This window comes from Sciurus vulgaris (assembly GCF_902686455.1).
Source record: "Sciurus vulgaris genome assembly, chromosome: 6".
NCBI lineage: Eukaryota > Metazoa > Chordata > Mammalia > Rodentia > Sciuridae > Sciurus > Sciurus vulgaris.
This window is the reverse complement of record NC_136466.1, coordinates 113023888-113049894: the sequence shown is the minus strand read 5'-3', so window position 1 is coordinate 113049894 and position 26007 is coordinate 113023888. Positions and strand designations below refer to the sequence as shown.

The 26007-nt window shown below is 40.4% G+C and overlaps 1 protein-coding gene across 3 annotated transcripts in view; it reads right to left on the bottom strand.

Moving 5' to 3' along the window:
• The window catches only part of ANKDD1B (ankyrin repeat and death domain containing 1B), a gene marked incomplete at its 5' end in the record, with an annotated part of 89753 nt that overhangs the window by 7402 nt on the left and 56344 nt on the right, over positions 1–26007 (bottom strand). For all 3 annotated transcript variants that reach the window (XM_079145219.1, XM_079145218.1, XM_079145220.1), the window contains 4 exons: positions 10785–10880; positions 14494–14592; positions 17817–17915; positions 20437–20535. In XM_079145219.1, the coding sequence (XP_079001345.1) occupies positions 10785–10880; positions 14494–14592; positions 17817–17915; positions 20437–20535 (393 nt within the window). The remainder of the gene's footprint in view (positions 1–10784; positions 10881–14493; positions 14593–17816; positions 17916–20436; positions 20536–26007) is intronic.

Below are 26007 nucleotides of genomic sequence, written 5' to 3'. Positions count from 1 at the left end.
CAAAGTAAAAGCAGGTGTTAAGATTTCCTAGAGCTGTGTGTCATGTACACACCAACAGGGCTCAGATAATCCTGCTGCAGAAGGCTACAAATCAGTTAAGGACATGTGGGACAGCCCCCCAAGAGGCTTGGGACTTTCTATCTATTCTTTCCTTTATTTTTGTCTTTCACTTAAAAAAAAAAAAAAGTAAATCTTAGTGAAAGATATCTGAACAACATGATGGGAGTTAATGCTGGGGCAGGAAATGTACAAAAAGGGTATGGAACCCAAGTTTTCAACACCTACAGGAAGAACTTGGTGGGGCTTGCTTCTCAGGGGCTTGCTTCCTCATCGGGGATCAGCTTGTACCCTTCACAGTATCAGAATTCCTCCAGGAAATTCTACCAACTCCTGGAAATGGTAGCTAGAAAGGCAAGACCTTTCTTAGGATCTATACTTTGTATACAGAAGTTGGAATAGGAATGGGAGATATGATTTACCCAATAATTGTCTAAGAGGCTAAAAATGCAAGATTTTCTCCAACTCAGCCTGAATTTTATTTTCACGGTGCATAGCTTCCAGAAAGTAAGGTTGAGGGTGGGACGAGCCAATAAACCTGGGAGCTGTGGGTACTTCACCTTTTATCCTCATTCCGTGTACTGAAACAATGATGAGCTCACCAAGACTCAAAACTCCAAACAACCAAGGTGAAAAGAAGAGGGCAGCAAGATTTTGCATTCATCTTTGCAATACAGCGTTCATGGGAGCAGGATGGGTACTAGGGATGAAACCCATGGCTTTATGCGTGCTGGCAAGCTCTCTACCACTGAGCTACATCACCAGTCCTGTATTTTATGAAAATTTAGAAAAACTTGAATTTTTCATGCATTCCAGGATAGGCTGAGTGGAATTTCAAATCTCCATAAGAAAGGACACAGGATTAAGAAGGCCCAGGTCTTTTCCAACCGTGAAAGCATTAAATAGATAGCATATCTGCCAAAACAGCCAACTACTTGAAGTAGTAACACAAGCCAAATCAGTAGAAATTAAAATAACACTAGCCACATTTTAGGAGGCTCCCTTTTGTCTCTGAACCACTGAATTTAATGATGGATGATTTAATGATGGTTAAATTAATATACAGTTAATGAATGTGAGAGGAAATTTAAATCATATCTTCAATCTTTTTATTAGAAAACATTTCATATGAGGCCAGGATATACATTTGATAAACAAAGATTTAAAATAATACAAATGCATTTGTTTTTTAAAAATTAAGGCTATATATTAAAAAACAAGTCTTCCTCCCACCCCAGACCTCAGAATTCCAGCTGTCATCAAGATTGATAAATCTTCCCAGGGCAGTCATGCATGCCTATAATCCCAGGAAATCAGGTGGCTGAAGCAGGAGGATTGCAAGTCCAAGGCCAACCTCAGGAACTTAGCAAGACCCTGTCTCAAAATAAAAAATAAAAAGGGATGGGGATTTGGTTTGCAAGAATGGACATTTTTTAAGTTGTCTGTTTTATCTCAGCTCCCTAAGGTCTCCCTCCCAGTGACGGGAACAAAGCCCTTAAAGCTGTTCCAGGAATCAGCCCCAAACAGAGAGTAAAAGAGTAAATTGAGCCAGATAGCCAGATAGTGCTCAAACAGTAGGATTACCAGAAACTATTGACCAGAATCTACACCCTGTTGTAAAACATTGTGAAACATGTTGTATGTTATCAGCAAACCCAGACCCCCTTTGAAATTTCCCGGCAGCTTTGTTCCCCTTTTCCCTTTCATGTGGGACCCCTCCCGATGTGTGGTTTCTGCCTTTATAAACCTACAAGATTTTCTGCTAGGGACTCGACTCCTCGAGTTGGGTCCCAGTGCGCTGGAATAAACACCTCTTGCGGTTTGCATCAAGTGACGCCTCCTGTGGTTGATTGGGGTTGCCGTCGATCCATGGGACAGAGTTGGGGTTTCCTTTTTGGGGGCCTTACATTTGGGGGCTCGTCCAGGATAAGACGGCCCCCCCTCATCCGCGGAGTTGACCTTGGAGGTAAGAAGGGGTACCCCGAAGTTGTCTTTGTCTTGTGTTTTGTTAGTTGGTCTGGTTCTGTGAGCGTGCTTTCGGTTTCGGTGGCAACCGTTCGGTGACTCGTGAGAGTGGCCGAATAGTGGTCAGTAGACGTGCCTGGAGGGCCACAAGTTGCAGCCCTGGGGGACGCCCTAAGGGTGGAGGAGAGCCAGGGACGCCTGGTAGTCTCCGTCGGTAAAGGCGCTGATCGGGTTTAATTGGTGGATCAGAGATTGGCGCCCGTCTGGTTCTGGTTCTGTTGTGTGTTTGTGGCGGAGGTGGAGGAAGGGTTGGAACAACTGCAGGGTTCTCGGCCTGGGCTACTCTCGGGTGGACCCCAAAGGTTCCTTCTCTGGACTCCCCCTCCCGACAGCCCTGAAGGGTAACTTAGCAAAGCAGCTTCAGTCTCAAAAGTGATGAAAAATAAGGTCTCATAATTTTCTTTAATATCCAACTGTCCTGATGAGATGGCTAAAATGCCTTAGACACAAAGTTTCTGTTAAAACCTGTTAGATCCTTCCAGATCTCAGTCAAGGCTTACATTGAAATATAAATTAAAGAAGCCTAAAGGCTCAGTAGGAGACCGGTCTCAAACCCAGGGAAAGAAAAGGTAAAAAGAGTCTTTAAAACTCCAGCAAAGTAAATGCTATGGTACTTTACTAAAGTAATTAACAGCTGTATCATTTTTCCAAGACTCTTGTTTTTTAAATTATATGTTTTTTTGAGCTCATGATTTTTTGATCAGTTCTATTTTTATTCAACTAGAGTTTTTGAACATCTGTTACATTGCAATGGAGATTCACCTATAAAGTTACAAGGCCTTGATTTTGTGTTATTTGTATGTTGTACTGTCTAATGTCATGTTTTGTCTGTATCTAAACTGAGCGCTCCTAAAATTAAGATTCAAAAATGGATCCGGATACTTTTAATTCACGTGATTTAAAAAGGTTCAAATTGGGTAAACTAATAAAAGCAAAATGTCTTTGAAAATACCTCACAAGTCTCTAGGTGGTCAAGCTAATAAAATATTGATGTTAATAAAGTGTCTAATATCAATTGTTTCTAGGACTTTTCTTCAACAGGAAAGAGACAGCAAATACTGTACAGGACACTTGTCTGATATCTTGGTTTTTACAGAATAAGTGGATTAGAGTTAACATGTATGGGATTACTCTAATGTGTTTGTAGAGATACCGGATTAATTTACAAAGTTAAAAATGCTAATTGTTAAATAACATCGAGTACTTTTAACTCCTTAAATTCTATGGGGTATCATACTTAAACATTATTGGTGTTTTCATAGGTTGGTAAATAAAAGGGTTTAAACTTGCTTTCTGTCATCACTAAACTAAAAACAAGGTTACTAAGAGTTATGTCCTAACAAGTGCAATTCTATATACAAAAGGTCCCAAAAGTTTCAACTGTGTTTCAATTAGAGTACTCTAAACAACAGAATATTTAATCTTATTAAAATAGAGTAATTTATCTAAATTCAGAAATTTCATAAGAGTTGTTTCAGAATGTAAACAAAAAGGTGTCGACAGAAAGGAAAAAAGAAAATAAAAGGTTCTGGGTATGGAAATATATTTAGTAAAAGGAAAAAGGAAATGTTTCTGGGTAAGAAAGTGCTTGTGTGATGAAATACATGAGGGTCTAAGTAAGTGCTAAGAAAGTCGGTGTAAGTAAAGGGTAAGTTTCAACAAGTTTGTGTGTAACTAAGTTGGTTATATGTATGCGAGACAGCTAAAACTATTTAAGATTTTTCCTAAGATGAAATACTAATGTTCTGATATAAACCAAAGTTTAATCTATATGGTAAAATGACAAGGATTTGAAACACTAATTTACTCTTAACTTTGTGTCTATTAAGTTTTATTCTTTAGAACAATTAGTCTTAAAAATTGGGGTGTATACAATTATGGTTAAACAACTGTTATAGAGTATTATATTATGTTACAGAGTCTACATTTTTCTTTAAGAACTAAATTTGGTAAGATAAAAGTGTCAAGGTAATTGTGAAATGGTCACTTGTTGTATATTAAATGTGTTCATATTTTTCAGGACCACAAGTTTTTAAAGCAGGGAATTTATCAAGCTCTGCTATTCTCCAGATTAAACTTGTCTGTAATGGTAATCTTAAACTTATAAAGAGTAAATTTTATTGGGGATTTATTTCTATCATTTAATGTTCTATTACAGGACCTGCTATCAATAGGGTATGTGTAAAATGTGTTACTTTTTACACTGAGATAAAGAATTTCAAATGTAAATGTATTTCTAAACAGTAGAGTCTGATTTGTTTAAAGGTTAATATTGTGAAACATGAAAGAAACATGCAAACATTTTGCCACTTAATCACACAAAAGGAAAGTTAAAAGCTCTCTCAGCCTTTCTTTGATTCATGTTTTAGATACTATGTTAAATTGTGTTAATTATAAAGTTTATATAGACTCAGGAAACAGTATATGTAAACTACTTAATGATATTTAAGGAAGAAGCAAAGATCAACATCAGAATTAGAACACTTAAGATCTGTAAAGAGCCCTGCCTTACCTGAGATAAGGCTCTGCCTCCCACCTTACTGCATGTTAGAGTGACTCCAAAATAAGTCAGACTTCAGGTTATTTAAAGTTATAGTCAAAAGATTGGTTCTTGTTGTAAAAGTAGTGTGATCTCAAATAGGGGATATAATGTGGTTCTCAGTCAAAATTCAAGATAGCTATTATACAAGCTGAATATATTTTTACTCTTGCTAATTTCATTTTGTAAAACTGTTACCTGTTAATGTTTTGCAGAAGTAGCTGCTTCAAGAACATACAACCTAGGTAACTTGTGGATAATAAGCCATCACCTATAGAATAGATAGTGGTAACTTCCAGTACTAATAGACTCCAGTTAGATAAAAGGGTAAATAACTGTAAAGTAATAGACAATGAAGTTAAAGCCCAGTACTCTTACTTTATGACTGGTGAGACTGGCTTGCTGGATGATTAAGATCAAACTTAGAAATTGGAGTTAAATACAGAGGTCAAGAAAAGTCCATATTTGGGTCTTGCCCTCAAAGTTAGCCTGAACCCAGGGAATAAGAGGACTTCTCTAAGGAGTGTTGCCACTCTGGGTCACACAAACTCCTGATCAAGGAGATTGTTGAGACTAGAGGATGAAAAATCACTCAGTGCATCTGCTGCAGAGGAAGGTCATGGAAAAGCATGGTCCTTGATGCTTCCAAAGGAAGTCACCCCATTAAGAGACCCTGCCTAACCAAAGTCACTGGTGGAACTAGGAAGCTGCTCTTAAGTTCTCTATGAGTGACCCCTGTGGGAACTCAGCTGACTCTTTAACAAGACAGGAACCAGGTCAATTTGACCAGCTTGATCTTAGACACCCAGCAAAACCAAATTATAAGCAAGTTAAAACCAAAATATAGCCATTCTTGGGCATTTAAAGGAAATAATAGTTAAATGTAACTTAAGATTTACACTTGTATTAGCCCACTAGAATAAAGACTGGAAGCTACAAATGAAAGAAAGATTCTTCAGCAAATGTGCCTGATAACTATCAAGAGAAACTGCCAGAGTCAGAAGTTTTTTTGTCAGTTTAAGGCCTGCAGACCTTCCTAAGTTACACAGGTAGACTTAATCTATGTTTGCTAGTATGATTATCTATTCCTAAGTAACAGAAGTATAGAGATCTCTATTAAACACAGGTTATACCAATAAAGGGATATTTTACAAAATCAGGTGACATTAAGTAGCTTAACTATATTTCCTGGGGACATCAATGACATTAAGAGTTAAATGTTGTGTTTACATTCCTGATAACCTGGACAATGTTAAAGTCCCCAAATAAAGGCCTTGTCCTCTCTAGCCTTTGCTAGGCCTAGTTATGGGAACAATTTCTCAGTTCTTTCACCTCCTGGTGAGAGATTAACTTCTGTCATTTTCATGATACTCAGTGGCATGTTTCAGATTTCAGTACTCATGTCTTTTTGTTCTTCTATCATAGAAGCACCCACCCCCAGATGACTTTACAACCTGCTCTTCCCCAACCAGGCTTCTTCCTGAGACCCCTCAATTGACCCGATTTTTTAAAAAAAAGGAACTCCAAACTGCTTGCCCCTTGCTGCCCCCATTCAGCTTCGAAGCAGCCAGAACGACCGACGCCCCTTTTCATTTCCTTAACAAGCAGTTATGGGTTCCTAAAGCTAAAGGGGGGAATGAAGCCAGAATTGGGAATAGGTAGTTAGTGTAGAAATAGGGGATCGGGTCAAATAGCGGAAATGAAGTCATAAAGTCACCTGCCTCTGCAAGTTGGAGACTGCCCCTGGAAGAATGGAATGTCAAGGATCTCCGGAGGCCATTGATTACCAAATTTACCTGCCTTTATCAAGGACTGTTTATCAAGGACTGCAAACAAGGGGCTGCTAATTGGTGCCCCCTGGGCCCTTGCCTGCCTGAAAAGTCGATGGCATCGCCGCCTGGATTCACGCTTTGCATGTCAAGCCTGCACCACCACCAGACCCAACGTGGAAAGTGGAAAAATTGGACAACCCCCTTAAGCTCCACATCCACCGTGTTCCTGCTCCTGTTGACGCACCTCCCGCCGATAAGTAGTCCCAACCCTCATGCCCCCCAATGACTAACATGGCAGGTCCTCTCCCAGACTGGAGATATAATATGGAGCACCACCAGGGAGAAACCCCTTTGGGCTTGGTGGCCGTCCCTAACCCCAGACATCTGCGCCTTAGTAGCTGGGTTAAATAATTGGGATATCCCTACCCTGACTTCTGAGGAGGCCCATAGACGTTGGCCAACATCACCCAGGCCTTTCGGGGGAACAGAATACCGCCTAATTGAAGGGTACAACCCAGGATGTAGCTACCCACACTCCCCTGACAATCTAAAACAGACCCCTTTTTATGTCTGCCCCCAGGATGGGAGGTCACGGAATATGGCAAGGACATGCAGAGGTATAGACCATTATTATTGCTCCACATGGGGGTATGAAACTACTGCAACACTTATTGGCGCCCCACCTCCTCCTGGGATTTGATAACTGTACAGCAAAATCTTACGGCAGCCAAATGTAACAACCAAGGGTGGTGTAACCCTCTGAACATCTCCTTCACGGAGTCACCTTCATCAGGGAGAGAGTAAGTGATATACAGGTACTAATGTTCAGGCAACAATACCAGTCCTTCCACCAAGGAAATAGCTTTGGAGCAGAGTATATAGAGACAGAAGTTCCATGATTAGAACTTACCAGAAAAGAAAATGGGGAAATGAAAGAATGGACATTTTTTAAGTTGTCTGTTTTATCTCAACTCCCTAAGGTCTCCCTCCCAGTGATGGGAACAAAGCCCTAAAAGCTGTTCCAGGAATCAGCCCCAAACAGAGAGTAAAAGAGTAAATTGAGCCAGACAGTCAGATAGTGCTCAAACAGTAGGATTACCAGAAACTATTGACCAGAATCTACACCCTGTTGTAAAACATTGTGAAACATGTTGTATGTTATCAGCAAACCCAGACCCCCTTTGAAATTTCTCGGCAGCTTTCTTCCCCTTTTCCCTTTCATGTGGGACCCCTCCCGATGTGTGGTTTCTGCCTTTATAAACCTACAAGATTTTCTGCTAGGGACTCGACTCCTCGAGTTGGGTCCCAGCGCGCTGGAATAAACACCTCTTGCGGTTTGCATCAAGTGATGCCTCCTGTGGTTGACTGGGGTTGCCGTCGATCCATGGGACAGAGTTGGGGTTTCCTTTTTGGGGGCCTTACAGGTTCAGTGGTAAAGTGCCTCTTGGTTCAATCCCCAGGGCCAAGAAAAAAAAGATTAATAATTCTTACCATATCTGGGTGCCTCCTTCAGTTACATTTATAAATCATATATGGTTTCTAAAGTTTCTCTCTTTTATCTTAAAGATTTATTAGGAAAAAGAACTTATTCATTTGGTAGAAAAATAATTTATTCCCATCTAGCCACCAAGAATCTTAAAGATGCTATCAGGCATTAAAAATAGAACCAATGACTATATCTATTTTTAAAGAAAGTATAGAAACAATAATTTATTTTTTCCCTTCCCAATCCTGGGGATCAAACTCAGTCCCTTGCACATGGATCATGAGGTCTCTTTGAAAGAATGGACATTTTTTAAGTTGTCTGTTTTATCTCAACTCCCTAAGGTCTCCCTCCCAGTGACGGGAACAAAGCCCTTAAAGCTGTTCCAGGAATCAGCCCCAAACAGAGAGTAAAAGAGTAAATTGAGCCAGATAGCCAGATAGTGCTCAAACAGTAGGATTACCAGAAACTATTGACCAGAATCTACACCCTGTTGTAAAACATTGTGAAACATGTTGTATGTTATCAGCAAACCCAGACCCCCTTTGAAATTTCCCGGCAGCTTTGTTCCCCTTTTCTCTTTCATGTGGGACCCCTCTTGATGTGTGGTTTCTGCCTTTATAAACCTACAAGATTTTCTGCTAGGGACTCGACTCCTCGAGTTAGGTCCCAGCGCGCTGGAATAAACACCTCTTGCGGTTTGCATCAAGTGACGCCTCCTGTGGTTGATTGGGGTTGCCGTCGATCCATGGGACAGAGTTGGGGTTTCCTTTTTGGGGGCTTTACATCTTGTCCTCAGAAGTGGAATAATCCATTTGATGGATTAATCCATTGAGAGCTGGTAGACTACTGGGAGGTAGGATCTAGTTGGAGAAATAAGGTCACTGGGGGTATTGTTTATCTTATCCTCAACTTCTCTCCCTTGCCCCTGTCTCTCTCTCTTTATCCCCTTACTCCCCCCATCTCTCAGCTTACCAGCCTACCATGAACTGAGCAGTTTTCCTTGCCATGTTCTTCCACCACCCATGAACTGAATCCTCTGAAACCATGAGCCAAAACAAACCTTTCCTCCTTTAATTTGTTCTTGTCAGGCATTCTGTTTGCAGCAACAAATGCTGACTAACACAACAGGCAAAACAGCTTTTTTGGTTAACTAGGCAAAAAATGTTGCAAGGAGGAAGGTATGGCCTTTAAAGGGATCCAGGTATAGTCAAGTACTGCACAACGTTTTGGTCAATGATGGCCCACATGTGCATGACAATAGCTATACCATGTATCATAGGGGTGCGGTGGGTTAAACCATCTAGGTTTGTGTAAGTGCACTCTAAGATGTCCACACAATGATCAAATTGCCTATTGATGAAGCCAGCATTGAGGACAGGCAGTTAGTGTAAAAATAGGAAATCAGGTCAAATCAAGAAAATGGAGGGGCTGGGGAGATAGCTCAGTCGGTAGAATGCTTGCCTTGTAAGCACAAGGCCCTGGGTTCTATCCCCAGCACCGCAAAAAAAAAAAAAAAAAAAAAAAAAAAAAAAAAAATGGAGGCCCTGAAAGCCATTTGCATCTGGGAAGTTGGAGACCCCTGGGAGAATGGAATGTCAAAGAATTCCAGAGCCCTTTGGTTATCAAATTTACCTGCCCTTTTTCAAAAGACTGCTAGCAAAGAGTTGCTAATTAATGCCCCTGAGCTCCACTTGGCCCCTCCCCACTGCCCATCTGCTTCTCACTTTTTGCCATCTCACTGGCATCTCCTGGGCCTAGTCACACAGGCAGGAAGGAGAAAGATAAGGGGGGAAAGAACAGGAGAACAAAGGAGACCCTAATCTATAAAAGATGCAGGGTGCACTCACTTCTTGGGATTCTAGAACATCAGCCATGGCCCCCTTCTCCCTCCCAGAAGTATGTGCTACTACTTTTAAATAAAACCTGCTTAATATGCGTGCCTTGGCATACTTCTCTAGTGGTATACTTCAATAGCTGAGGAAGCAGAACTTGTCCCCAATAAATAGCAGTATCAATAACACATTTCTCTGAAAGTATCCTTATTCTTGCGACACATAACTGCATATCCAGACTACTGAGCCAAATAAACAGGACTGTGAGAGAGCAATTTTTTCCCTTTAAGATTTTAAAGGAAATTTCCCAGGATTGGCCAAATGGACAGCAATTCAGGTTTGTGGCTCCTCTAGGGGAGACGCCTACATGATGAGAACCTGAATTCTGGTGCTAACAATGGACTGTGGGTAGCCATGCAGCCTCAGCTGGAAATGATGCATCACTAGAAATTGAGGCTGGTGTCCGATACCATCCTTCCTGAAGGTATACGTTGGAATCTTGGAGGGAGAGTTGTCTATGGAGAAACTGCACACATGATAGATATCAGAGGAGATAAAAATGAAAGATAGGCAAAAGTTGAGCTAGAGACAAGATTTTTGTGTTCTCAGATGAAAAAGTTTCTGAGAATGTCACAGAATACTCGAGTGGTGGAGAGCCAGTATAAGGGTGCATTGAAAATTGCAGAGCCATAAATAGGAGCCTTTTAACCAGCCATTAAATCCTTCTGTAACAGAATATGGCCAGAGACCAGAGGACAGAAGGCTCAGTCAGGGTGTCACCCTTTAGGGACTTGCCACCGAACCCATTAGAACCAGCATGGTGAGGTTGCTCAGCCCACAGGACTCCCTCCACAGCCTACTGCTGATGCTGGCAAAGGAAAAGGAGAGGGAGGAGGCAGCTGTTCATTCCATGAATGAGGGCAGCACAGGACATAAGGGACAATTTTAATTATATTGGTAAGGGTTTCTGCCCATGAGAGCAGAAAAAAAAACTACATGTACTCCAAACTGCCCAGCAAGAAGACAGGGGTTGCCAGAAGAGCCTTCTGCTGTGCTGAAGTTGCCTTTCTTACCTCTCTCCAGGCGTAGTATCTCTCTGCTTTAATAATCATGTCCACAACAAGGCTGTGGCTGCTCCTGGATGCCACAGCCAGTGCAGTCTTTCCTTGCTAAAAGAAAGAAAAGTAAGGGTCAGGTGCTACCGCCCGGTAGTCAGGAGCTCCAGCTTTGCATCAAGGGATCTGTGTTCAGATCTGATCCTACCACTTGCTTGTTGGGTGAACCTTAGCCAGTCCTTGGCTTCTTTGGGGCTCCATAATTATACCAAGGTGTAGTGGTGAGGGATAATGTGATAATATATATAAAGCCCTTAGGGCATGTGCCACCTTTAACCTCCCTTGCAGTTAGGTAAGTGACCCACATTCTGGCCAATGGTATGAAAATGGAAGAGCATAGGTGATTTATGGGAAATATCTTTTTTATTTGATACCAGGAATTGAACCCAGGGGCACTTTACCACTGGGACACATTCCCAACCCTTCTTAATTTTGAGACAGGGTCTAATATGTTGCTTAGGACCTACTAAGTTGCTGAGGCTGGACTCAAACTTGCAATTCCCGCAACCTCCTGAGTCACTGGAATTACATGCATGCACCCCCATGCCTGATTATGGAAAGTAATTTTAAAGAGAGGAGAGATGTCATTCTCCTTCCCTTCCATCTCTTCCTGAACAGAATGCTGACATGATGGCAGGAGTTTAAAGTGGAAGTCTCAAAATATGGCTTCCGTTCTCTGCTCTGAAGTTTTGAGGTGGGGAGACAGAGAAAGGCTGCATCTTGTTATGAACACTAGGATACTATCAATAATCACAACAAACTAATTCATGTATAAAATTCACTTCACTGGACTCATGGCTAGAATTTTCTTCTTTCCTTTTATAGCACACTCCCTCTAACAAAAAGGATGAGGTATTACAATCCCAATCAAATGGAATGAGCTAAAAGGACTGTCCTAGACATAATGCAGAGCATGTGTTTCTTGGAGCCCATATGGGTGTCTTACACAAATTACAAAAAGGTGCTCCTTTCTCAGCATGGATATAGCTGAAAGCCAGGGTACACAGCTTTGCAAACAGCATCCCTCAGGTTTTATGCAGCACAAAACTTCCATATCTATACATTTTTCCCTGACAAAGGATGGTAGTTCTTATTTGTTTTTCAAATTACCCATGAAGAATTCACTTAGGAATCCTGAAAATAATCAGAATCAATGGTTGGTGATAACTCTAGAAGTTCTACTCTTAGGAAATTATGGGTCTAACCTAACAGATCTAATCTATTCCAATAATTCTCTTATGTGTCTGGATAGTGACAGCAAGTACAATTTCCAATCACACAAATGACTGGGCTATTTGTCCAGGCACTAAAAATCCAGGTGAGTTGGAAAATTAGGGCTGAAAGTAATCAGCCTCTAATCAAAAGAGACAGTAATGAAATTACGAAGAACTGCATTTTGCAGGCATTTAGCAAGCCTCTAATTGCATGCTGCCTAAATTCTGGCTTATAAAACCATTTGAATCCCATAATTAGCCTATTTTGGGAAGGCAGCATCTGAAAGCCAGAGTTTTCAGGCTCAGGAGAAAATCTTCCTACAGAATGTATGCTGGTGTGAAAGTCCCAGCCCTTGCAGGTGAGGGAGTAGGTGGCTACAAGACCCTTTGGGAGCTTTGTGACACCTCAGACCCAAAAGACAGGCTTCTGGGAAAGTCAAATCAACAACCAACCTTTGCTCCCTTTTACCCATCCAGACTTCAATGCAGCTTTAGAAACACTTATCTTTGGTAAAAATTGTGGGAGCAGGTAGAAAAGGCTGTTTTTATTTACTAATTAAATATGTGTTGGGTGCCAACTATGGGCCAGACCCTGAAAAGAAAGAGGTGGAGGGAAGGGAAATCTGGGAAAATCGAATTCCAGTTCAGTTCTATTTTGAACACAAAGTCAAGCAGTAGCATCAACCATGATTACTGGAATATCCAGTCACCTAGCACCAGAGGTCCCACCATGAATTTCTACCCAATGCTATGGATCCTCTACCCACAAAATTGCCCCGGGCTTGTTAGGTATGAATGATAAAGTTAAACAAATTAGCAAAGAATGTGTGGGGAAACACTAATAGTAAATGTTAACAAAGTTAACTAGCCACAACTGGGGAAAGTGGTGGACTTCACGCAAGTGATGGAATTATGGGCGGTTGTGTTTTTCTTTCCTTATGCTTTTTCTGTTTTCCAAATTGTGGACTTGTTACTTTTATGATTTAAAAAAAATCAACCAAATTATGTACATGTGTGAATATATACCAATGAAGTCCACTATTATGTACAATTATAATACATCAGTTTAAAAAAATCTTTAAAATGCAAAAAAGAAAAAAACAGATACAGAGAAAAGCAAAGTAACATCACTACTTCAGATTGTATAAACATAAAATGTGTGATTTTGAGGTAGAATAGAGTGAATTAGGGAGGTGCTGAGCTAATGCACTGTGTAGGTGAAGACAAAGAAGGAACAACTGTAAGTTTTGAACAGGGTGAAGTCCTGGGTTTGAACCCCAGCGCCAAAAAAAAAAAAAAAAAAAAATAAGATGGTTAACTTTATGTTTTGTGTATTTACCACAATTGAAAATTAATTAAAATTTGAAAAAACAAGTTTAGATACATATAAGTATGTTCATTGCAGCTCTATCAAAAGTTTAGAAACAACTTAAATATCTATCAGTTGAGGATTAAACAAACTATAATATGCCCATGCAGCTTCAAAAGAGAAAACAAAAAACTCTTCATGACTAATATAAAAAGACCAACACTTTAAAATTCTTAATACTTGAACAATATATATAGCTGCAATATATATAGCTATGTCACCACTGTCTTAAAAAGATGGAAGACTTGGGGACTGGGGAGATAGCTCAGTTGGTAGAGTGCTTGCCTCACAAGACCCTGGGTTCAATCCCCAGCACCACAAAGAAAAAAAAAACAAAAAAGATGGAAGATTAGAATAAAGGTACAATATACTTATGCTTGTTTACATATTCATAAAGAAACTCTGGAAGGAACAGGAGAAATTTATTAAAATGACTGCATTTGGTCAGAGTAGCACAGGATCCTGACAAGTAAGAACAAGGATGGGTGTGAAATTTTTACTACAAGCCTTATATATGTGTGTGTGTCTGTGTGTCTGTGTGTAGAGAGAGAAAATATATATATTTTAGAAAATATATATGGAAAAGACAGTAAAATATATATAATTTTAAAATATTATAAATAATATACTATGTAAATATATAATGTGTAAATATAATTATATGCCATATAAATATAATTATAATATATCATATATTATAATACATTACATATTTAAAATATGTATAATATTTATACGTTATATATATAATACATTAAAATATACATTATAATTATAAATATACATATTTTAAATATATAAGCATATTATATAACTATATAATATAAATATAATACATAAATACATGTAATATGATACACATAATTTTTGAGCCATATGAATCTATGATCTTTTTAAAAAGTTCAAGGAATAATTTGAATCTTAAAAGCCCATATTTTGTTATTTAGAGTAAAAATTCTTACTGACATCTCAATCAAACGTGGGATGTTTTCCCCATTTACTAAAGGGAATGCTGATGCTGCTGACAACGGGCAGAGATCTCCAATACCATCTCCACTGACCTGAGTCAAGTAGATGTAGTTACCTTGTCAACGACTTTCAAGTCACAGCCGGCCTTCAGCAGGGTTTCCACCAGTTCCACATTTCCAAGATCAGCAGCTACATGCAGAGGAGTTTGCTCCCTCTGCCATAAGAAATCATAAAGAAGTAATGGAAGTACATTAAAGAGGGGTGAAAACATGCATAGTAAAAAGACAAGGGGAAAGTACAGGTGTGCTATATAGGCTTGTGGAAAAATGGATACAACCATGTGTTTTTTACATGGGTATATTCATTGCAGTATTGTTATAATTTTTTAATTATTTATTTTTTTGGTACTGAGGATTGAAGAGAGGGGTGCTTAACAACCAAGCCACATCCCCAACCCTTTTTTATATTTTACTTATAGACAGAGTCTTGCTGAGTTGCTTAGGGCCTTGCTAAGTCACTGAGGACATATATGAACTGGAGATCCTCCTGCCTCAACCTCCTGAGCCACTGGGATTATAGGCCACCCTCCCCGGTTGCAGTATTATTTTTAATAGTGAAAAAATGAGAGGAAGTAATATATTTAACAAGGAGTCATCAGACAAATTATACTACATCTATATATTGGAATAGTAGGCAACCATTAAAAATGATTTCAGAGCCTGGTAGAGTGGCACACATCTGTATCCCAGCTACTCAGGAGGCTGAAGCAGGAGGATCACTTGAGCACAGGGATTTGTCACTAGCCTGGGAAAATAGTGAGATCCCATCTCAAACCAAAGAGAGAGAGAGATTTCAATATGAGTCGCCTAGGGTAGCCAAATTTCATAAAGACAGAAAGTAAAACAAACAGTGGTTGCCAGGAGCTGGGGCAGAAGGGAATAGGGAGTTACTGTTTAGTGAGTAGGGAGTCTCAGTCTGAGGAGATGAAAAAAGCTCTGGAGTGGATGGTGGTAATTGGTTGCACAACATTGTGAGTGCAGTTTACATCGCAGGATGATATGCTCAAAACCCAGTAATTCTTATTTGTATTTTACCACAATAAAACTATTTCAAACGTTATTTTTATAGGGCTGGGGATGGAGTTCAGTGGTAGAATGCTTGCCTAGCATGTGAGGTCCTTGGGTTCAATCACCAGCACTGCAATAAATAAATAAATAAATAAAAGATTATTTTTACAAATAAAAAATATTTATGATGTTAAGAATCTCAGGAAACAACAACATTATATTTAGCTGAGTTTAAGATACATTCAGAGAAAGGGAAATCTATCAATGATATTAACAATGCTAATGTCTACATGAAGGGATTAGAGGTTGTTTTTATTGCCTTCTTGATGCTTTTCTCTGTTCTCTAAATTTTCCACATAATAATGCATAAAGGAATGCAAGACATTTCTTTTGGGGGCAATCATTTTCCTATATAGAAGATGAGAGTATTTCAAAAGAAATGTGTGCTATCATAAAGAAAATCACTCATCTTAATCTTCCACTGAAAGTAATGCTGATGTAGAGACATTTCTGAAATACTAGGACAGAAACTTGGATATGATCTAACTCAATCCCTTAAACATAGAGGGGAAGCAACTTCTCCAGGGTCACGGAGCTGGGCAACTGCAAGAAGCCCAGTACTCTCTACCAGAACACAAAGCCAACTTGAGGTGTTGACTTGATTATCAAAAAGCGCTTATTAAAGATCCACCTGTAGATGGCAGCGTGCTCCACTGGAGGCTCCATCATTGAAGACACCACACTTCGCACAAACCTTTCAAAGGTACACACCAAAATAGAACAGAGACACAACATAATGCCAATAAAATTGCATTTGAACATTAATGGTCTGAAAGTCTAGAAGGCATGAAATGTACCAAAACATTTACAAGCATTATCTTTCTTTGGTGGGGACTACAAACATAATTATGTTTTTACCATATTTATGTTATTTTGTATAAATATTTTATATGTACAACATGAATTTTCTGTTGTAGGTGGTGGTGTATGCTTATAGTCCCAGCAGCTTGGGAGGCTGAGGCAGGAAGATTGCAAGTTCAAAGCCAGTCTCAGCAATTTAGCGAGCCTCTAAGCAACTTAGCAGGAACACTGTCCCGAATTTTTTTTTAAATATTTTTAGTTATAGATGGACACAATACCTTCATTTTATTTATTTTTATGTGGTGCTGAGGATCAAACCCAGTGCCTCATGCGTGTGAGGCAAGCACTCCACAGCTAAGCCCCAGCCCCAGCCCACCAAAATTTAATAAAATAGAAAGGGTTTCAGTGGTTAAGCATCCTGGGCTTATTTTCCGATGTTACATGTGTATTTCTTCTGGTCTAATAAAAAGATTAAAGTGATCAAATCTAGTTCTATAAATACTTCTTCCCTAGACTGCATTCAGTTAGTTCTGGGGAAACGGACCACACATGAGCACAAGGTTCTGGGTATTTAGCAAACATTTTGCCCATTAGGATAGATTCATGGCATTAACATAGTTGAATAAGTAAATGTATTTAATAACAAGAGGGTTTTCCCTTCACTCAATCTTTTGCAATTGTGAGGATGTAAGAAAGAGGAAAAGTTCCTGGAGGAAGAAAAGGACAGAAATAGAGATAAATCTCCATTTGGCTCAAGGCAAAAATTAACTCAGAGGTTGGAGGTGGAGAAGACCACAGAGATCTGAGTCATGCTCTGGTTTTGCATAGGAGGATGCCCAAGGTGGGTTAGAACAAACATGCCCTCTGTATTGTGGCTTCACCCTAACTTGGAGGGCAGAGATGGTGTTTCCTTCCCCCAACATCCCCTGGAAGATGGCAGCTCAGCCCCAGAAAGCAGCCTGGCCAGAAGGTTCTGCTCTGAGTTGGCTGTGTTGTTCTATCAGTGACTGATTGATAGCTTTTATGAGGCATTTGATTCTGCTCCCTTTGATTGAATTTCTGGCCATGTGTGTATTCCAAGAGGTCTCTTTCGCCCTCAGGCAAAGGAAGACACATTTACTGTCTCTAATGTAGAAACAAAGCTTCCTTCTTGTGGGAAAGGGCTCCAGGCCAAGGACAACATTTCACACGTTTCACACAGCAGGAATGGCTTTTGATTTAAAGGGCCTCTGGCAGTTTACCTCTGAGCTACTGTTTATCACAAGTGCTAGCTACAGCTGTTAAATATGAACAATTTGATCATGAACTGGCTGAACCCCAGTTGCACCCTGGTGAAAGAGAGAGTATGAGGGTGTGGTGGATACAGAAAAAAAAGGGTAAAAAAAGGTGCACATGCTCCTCCTAGGAACCTTTAAAGTAACTTGAACTCCATCAGAAACTCCCCATAAATACACACTGTGTTGAAACATTAAAAAAATAGACTCCTCAGATTCTGATTGGTTTGGCTTACCTGATTTAAGATGTCAATATCATGCTGTGCACTTAATAAGCTGTTTACGACTGTGATATGGTTGTTGATAACTGCTAAATGAAGAGGGGACTCCTTAGGCTGCAGAAATTAAAAAAAATTTCAAATCCAAAAGATTTTGGTTTCATCATTTAAATCACAAAGCAACTCATTTCAGCAGACATTTCCTGATCTTCTCCAAGTACTAAAATTGCCCAACTCAGTGGTGAGCCCATAGTTAAGAGTTTCGCAAATATTATCATTCTGAAGGCTGTGTGTGAAGCAAGCAACTCTCCCCCTCCATTGTCCTGGAAATACTGAGCACCTACTATGGGCAAGCCTCTTTTCAGGATGCCAGGGATTTAGTAGTGACCAGAGCCCATTCTCAGAAATCTCCCAATCTAGTGGGGTAAATAAATGTTAACTTTTTTTTTTTAAGTCACATAATATATAATTAGAAATTTTGACAAGTGCTTTGGAGGAAAGGTCGAAAGTGCCATGAAGGTATGTGTGGTGGTTGGGGAAGGGCTGACCTTTCAGGAGGACAGAAAAGGCTTTCCTGAAGAACTGACAGCTGACTTCAAATATGGATAAGGAAGTACTAAATGGGCTGAACTGCAGGACTTCTCAGAGCCTTCAAAGAGCCAAAAGACAAAGAGAATAGCCACAAAAGGGGAAATGTCCACACATTCAGTATTTCCTGAACCGATATGATCTAAAGCCCTCAGTTCCTTGAGTGTCTTGCAGGACGGGTGTCTCCACTTACTCAGAGGCCAGGTTCTCAAGTTCAGCCCGCCTGCCTCTCTAGAGTTCTGCCACGTATTCATCAAGCCCTTTGCAACCTTCTCCCTGGTCACCTGCTTTGTGGCTAAACTGTCTCTCTTCTGAGCTCGTGACCCCTCTCACCCATCCCTACCCAGGCTTCTTACCAGCCCTGCCAGACTGCAGAAACACCCCCATCACCATCACACACCTCGTTTCCAAGCTCCCCTGCTGCCTCACCCACCCAGCTGCACAGGCTCCTGAGGCACTTGAGAAAACATGTCTCAGGGAGAAGTGAAGGAAGCTGGAAGGGGGCAAGAGGTAGGGAAAAAGTGGTGAAGCAGAGGCGGGAAGAGCAAAAACAATTAAGGCAGGAGGTTGGGGGGAAGGAACATTCAGTGAGGGTGATGAGCGGGGAAGGGGTGCAGGTGCAAGAAAGCATGGGTGGAAGATCCAGGGAGATTGTGTGCAGGGGCAAGGGTAGCAGTAGGGGAGACAGAGGCCGAGTGAGCGGAGAAATGGGACACAGATGAGTTCGAGAGCCATAGGACAGAAGAGCGTTGCACTCGTCGAGTGTAACAGGTGATGATAATAAGCATCAGCTGGGCACATTCCACACATTCTCACAATGTACTTATGACGCACCTCCCCAACAGTCTCTGTGCTGTTTTAAACACGGGGTTAACTGACAGCTTTTCAGAAACCATGTCATTCACAACAATCCTAGCACTAGATTTTATATTCCCCTTTTTATACCTTAGGCACAAAGAGGATCAGTAACTTCCGCAAGGCCACAGAGCAAGAAAATGGGAGGGACCAGACTTGAACCAAGACTTCCTGACTTCCCTATGCAGCAGACTTCTTCTCAGGAGATAGGGGGAAGCGGATGGAAGAGAGATGGAGTGAGATGGCAAGTTTCACCAGCACACAGAGGAAGAGGAGAGCAGAAGAAGGGCAGGTCAGAGGCTGGCTGAGGGGAAAAGGAGACGATGGCACAGAGGAAAGCTGGTGGATGCGGTCTGAAGGGAAGGCTGCATAGGCCTCCTTTGCTCAAGAATACCTTCTCCCTTGAAGCACTAAGCATGAACATAGACGAAGCATTTTTCATCTCAAAGAAGAGGGCAGCATCCCTCTTGCCAGGGCCACCCGCCTTGTGGGGCCCAGCTCCTCCTGAGAAACAGGAAGTATCCTTGGCCTGAACGTGGTTAGTTCAGAGCCAATTTCCCTAATTCCATGCTCCAAAAACCATCAGACATGGTTTGAATCATATCCCTTACCCTCAAGTTAATGCAATAAATAGTAATGTCTCAGCAGGATCAGAGGAAATAATATTCTTACAAGAGAAACAAAAATACAGTGAAAAATAGAGAAAACCTTCCCATCCAATTCCAGCACAGAGGCCTTTTGTTAATTCTACCAAAGCCAATTCAAACTTCAGAAAACCTAAATCATTATGAAGGATTGTCTTTCCAAAAGAAAAACAAGATCGTTCAATGAGGTGGAAAAATTACCACTCTTCATGTTTATAGCAGCTTCATTTTTCCAGACTGATGAGATTCTGACAAGAATCACAGCATTTCTAGACACATGAGAAAGTTTTATTGCAACAAATACAAATATTTAAAACACAAAGATTTCGTTTTGCTCAGGAACTTAAATGACTTTCTAAAATACATCCCTCGGATTGTATTTCTCAAGATTAATACTTAACCTCCAAAAGATGTCAGTCAGGCTTCCCAGAAAGAATCCCTCCCTTGTGAAACATCTCATCCCCCATGTGTATCTGCAAAGGACATCTCCCTCCTGCCAGCTTCAGGGCGCCAGGACCAAAACCTGTGTAAACTAGAATAGACTCACTCACTTCCATCCTCTGGTGCAGATCAATGTTCTCACTGAGAAGAAAGTTCACAAGGGATGTGTGGCCATTCCGGGTTGCAATCTGCAAAACACTGACATTGAGCTGCAAGAGACAGGTGGAAAGAGCAGAGAGGATCTCCATTAAAATCCAACATGCTATTATGCAGTGTTTATCATACGGTGAACAATTAGCCCAGTGACAAAATGTAACTATTTTAAAAAGGAAATCCAATGTGCTACCAATTATTTGGTGGACAAGGACTGCTACTTCAAAGTGTCTCCCATTAAGCTGTCAGAGTTCAGGGACATATGTGCAATGGACTACATGTATCCCTCAAAATTCATATAGTGATACCCTAATCCCAATTGCCACACATCTTTTGGAAGTTGGGCCTTTGGGAAGTGATAAGGTCATATGCGTAGAGCCCTGGTGAATGGGATTCATGCCCTAAAAAAAAAAAAAAAAAAAAAAAAAGCGCTTGAGAGTCCTCTTTCTGCCATGCAAGGGGACAAAATAGCTGTCCATAAACCAAGATGGCGCTCTCTAGAACTCCACCCAGCTAGCTCCCTGTCAGACTTCTGGCCTGCAGGAATATGAGAAATAAATGTTTGTTAAAGTCACCCAGTTGATGGTATTATCTTTTAGCAACCTGAGTTAAGACAAATTTGCCTCAGGTTAAGAGTTAAATCCCTGCTTGGAGAAGTATGAAGTGAACTGGAACCAAGTCTTCTCTCTGCGCTGCCCAGCGAATGCCTTCCTTGAGTAGAAATAGGTGACTTGGTATTAGCCTCAAAAAATGCCTCAATGGTTTCCTCCCTCCCTGTCTCTGTTGACTACCAGATCTCCTCTTTGCCAGGTACAGTTTCACAGTTCAGTATGATTTCCACCCATGGGAAGCCCTGCCTTTCTGCCACTCCTTTAGCACCTCTCCTCTGCTCTGCTTCCGGCTGCCTCCTCCTACTTCCCTATGCTCATGTGTCTTCACTTAGCGACCAGGTTAGAGGGTACCCTGTTCCAGGCTCAGCCTGCTCTTGGTAATCCTTGAACCTCCAACCAGCCCAGTATGGTACCTTGCAATAATGCAAATCAATTAATTAGTTGACTGATTAACCATAAGACTGGCACGAAGTATTTTCAGGTGCTACATAAAAGGATATGCTTAGAAAACTGCTTTCCCTAATGGCTGCATCAATATCTTGTCCCACATGCTCTGCTGCAATATGACTTTGCTATTCCCCCAGCAGGAGGTAAGGTTTGTTTCTTCACTCCCTTGAATCTGGGCAGACTCTGTAACTGCTTTGACCAACAGAATATGGTAGAAGTGATGGTATGCCAGTTCCAGGCATGACCCCTAACCAGCCTGGCAGCTTCTGCTCTCTGCCTCTTGCAATACTTCCTCTTAGTCCAGCTGCCGTGATGTAAGAAGGTTCATGCACGCTGAGAGACCAAGTGTTGGAGCTCTGGTCAAGAGCCAAATCTAAGCTCCCAACTGACATCAATTGCAAGGCATATGAGGAGCCATCTTGGATTCCAGGCTTAGTTAGGTTTTTAAATTACCAAAATCCTGGCCAATCAGACTATAAGCACATAATAGGCTGGAAGCCCACTGGGAAAGTTGTCAGAATCAAACAGAGTCACTTTTTCCAAGGCCTCATAAATAGGTTTGTCAAGATAGGAGGTTGTGAAGGAGGGAACTCATGCATATTTGCCTGATAATAACTATTCACTAAAGACTCTGCCAGAACCACAACCTTGCATTAAGGCTACTGCAATCGTACACACACGCAAAAAAATACTTCGACAAGGACACTTGCCCAACAAAAGTCTATTTAATCTTGGATTGCAGCCACCTTTGTTATTAATCCTTGTAGCCAAAGATTATTGTTTCAAATAATTTTACATAAACCACATTTTACCCTTAAAAAATTTCCCCTGACCTCAATCTCCTTGAATAAGCACATAATGTACTACTATGACACACATATTCCCATTGCAATCCTCTGCTATCCCATATAAAATTAATATTTAGATACTCTTTCTCTGTGTGTCATTTGGGCTAACACCACAAAGCTATGAAACACAATAACACACTATTGTTTTAAGCCACTGAGCTTTGGGTTGCTTTGTTATGAAGCAATAGGTAACTGGAACAGATGTTAACAGGAATGATGTGTATATCTCTGACCAATAGAATCTAGCTTGGACTGAAGATAAATGCCTACGTGACCCACATTAAGTGGCTTATCAAATATGGGCTCCTTCATCTTCATCTAAAAATGGCCTAAAACCACCTATATTTGTTTTCTCTGCTGCTATAACAAACGACCACAAACTTAGTGGCTTAATACAAACATTATCTTATAGTTCTGGAAGTCAAGAAATTTGAAATGGATTTCACTGGGCTCAAAAAAAAAAAAAAGATGTTTGATTGAGGTTGTGTTCCTTTCTGGAGGCTACCAGAAGAATCCATTTTCTTGCTTCGTCCAGTTTTTAGAAGCCTCCTACATTCCTTGACTCACATGCCCCTTTTCCCATCTTCAAAGCCAGCAGTGGTGAGCTGGGTCCTTCTCACACTCATCCTGACCCCCTCACCTGCCTCCCTTTCCCACTTCAAGGGAGCCTTATAATTATATTAGGCCCACCTAGATGATGACCCAGAATAATCTCATTTTAAGATAGGCTGATTAGTGCTGGGCTGGGGTAGTAGCTCAGTGGTAGAGTGCTTGCCTGGCACGTATGAGGCCCTGGATTTGATCCTCAGCACCACATAAAAATAAATAAATAAAATAAAGATATAAAAAAATAGGTATTTTTAGTTGTCAATGGATCTTTATTTTATTTATTTATTTATGTGTGGTTCTGAGAACAGAACCCAGTGCCTCACACATGCCAGGCAAGCTCTAACACTGAGCCACAATTCCAGCCCTGGTAAACAAATTTGATAAGAGCTCTAATATTACATTCCAATGGGAGTGAACAATCAATTGATCCAGATTGGTAGACTGGAAGATCAGTAATTCAGGAAATCTAGAATAAATGTATTTAATAGGGGGCTGGAGTTGTGGCTCAGTGGTAGAGCACTTTGCCTAGCATGTGTGAGGTAGTGGATTTGGTTCTCAGCACCACATATAAATAAATGAATAAAATAAAGGTCTGTATCAACATCTAAAAAATGTTTTAAAAATAAATGTATTTAATAGATTCTGGATATTATTTAAAGAATGATATTAACTAGTTAAAAGTGCTACAATGAGAAGCATGACTGGATGGCTGTTTTCTAGTGAGTGACCAAGAAAGCCCTTCTGAATAAGGGAACACTTTGATCAGAATGGCCAAAAATTGGGGCTGAGTTTGTGGCTCAGTGGTAGAGTGCTCACCTAGCATACCTGAGGCCCTGGGTTCAATTCTCAGCACGACATAAAAATAAAAAATAAAAATAAAAGGTATTGTGTCCACCTACAACTAAAAAATATACATATAAAAAATGGTCAAAAATGTTCCCACTGGGAAGATCCAAGGCGGCCTAAAGCAGAAACAAACTTCTCAAGGACTCAAAGCCAGATTCCTATGGCAGGAGGAGCAGGGGGAGTCTGCAGCATGCTACCCCTGAGGCACTACAGGCACATGTGTAGGGCCCACAGACTTTTTAAGAGACAAAGGAATATGTGAAACCTAAAAATATATGCATTGGTTCCAAGATACCAAAAGAAAACCACAAAATTGAAGTGAATAAATATTTAAGCAACATCTTCATACTTCATTGATTGTTAAATGTAATATTCATAAAATATTCATTGCATTTTGTAAGCAATTTATAGGTTACAGCTAGATCTAAGATGGTGGGCTAGAGGGAGGCTGCATTCCTTTTCACTCCATAACTCAGGTTTCAAGCAGAGGATATCTGTTTCTCGGTGAGGTAGTTTTTGCTGCTTATCAATCCCCTGCTGTTTATAGGTTACATTTTTTCACCTCCTTCAATTCCCAGTTATGCATGGAATCAGAATCAATCATAAACTAGGTGTTTATTGTGGTCAAATAATTGTAAAAGCAAAAATATAAGAGCCCTTTAGAGTAATTAACAGCAAAAAGAAAATTATTTAAAGCAGAATGTGGGGGCACTCAAATGTATTTGAAAGAATGTGAGGTAGGGCCTTCAGAAATATGCATTCTTAGGGTCTACAAAAGTCCTCAATGGACCCAGGGCTGTTAGCTAGGCCTAGGCATTCCCTCCAATCTAGCACAAATGGAGGAAGCCTGCTATCAACCAAATCCATATTCTTACTCCAATTGTCTCCTCAGAAATGACTCAACTCTGTACCCTCTCTCTTAGTGATAGGGAGAGGGTAAGAGAATACAAAAGCAGTCTCCTGGAAACCAAGACAAATCAGTGTCACCAAGTGAAACATTTCCAGGATCAAACACATATAGAAGTGAAAGTAAAATAAGTCCAACACATCTGTGATCACATGTGTCCATGTTGCTGGCTTTTTGCTTCACACTACTTGTTTCCCTGCGATCTTCTCTGGGATGGTAGAAATGGGTAGGTAATGGTGGCACCAGTGGTTACTGATCTAGGAAATGTGCTAATGAACTTAAGCTGAAACTCTAGAAGAAACTATGAGTCAACTTTCCATTATTATAATTAAGAACCCGAGGCAAGCAAAGTTATAAAGAAAAGAGATGTATTTAGCTCAAAATTTTTGAGGTTAGATGTCCAAATTACATGGAGCAGGCTCTGGTGAGGGTCCCTCATGGTTTTATCATATCATGGCAAAACTTTGTGTTTATTTCAGTCTATGTGGTCTCTCCCTCTTCTTATAAAGCTACTACGATACAATAATCATCAGAATACAATCACCCTAGTGACCTAATCTAATCACTTCCTAAAGACCACATCTCTAAACATTATAGTCAGATTACATTTCCACCCTCTTATGTTAATGCCATTAACATAAGATTTTGTGATTAAATTTCTTCATGAGCTTGGGGGCCAAGCTGGTAAACCACATTCAAATTCCAGTGCTAGTAAAAGCTATGAATGGACTTCTGATAATTTCTGTCTAGAGGCTATTAACAAAGTAGCTGAGGCCATGGCTATAAGGATACGGACAATGGGGATCCTGCAGTCAGTCAAGTAGGGAGAATGTGTGTCCATGCACGTGAAAATCATTACAAAACAAAATCTCTATGAGAGAAAAATAATTATGCACAGATGTGAGAACAGGTACAGAACAATGGAGTGAGCCCAAGAGAGTCTTACTAAGCAGGGTGGCCTTCCCTGGGACTTGAGGGTGGATGGAGATTGTGGATAGGGGAAGAGGGGGTTGTACAGCAACTGAGAAGCAACATAGCTCTTCCATGCTGTAGCTTCCATGGCCCCACAAATTCTTGATGTTGTGTTTCTTTATTGCATCAACAAACTTTCAACATCAATGAGAAGCAACTTACTATCTTCATTTTCTATTCTCTCTTAACAATCCTTGTCCATGTAAGTATAAATCTAATGTTGTTATATTACTATTTTATTATGTACTATATATTAGTATTTTAAATTAGCATTCTATGATATTCTTA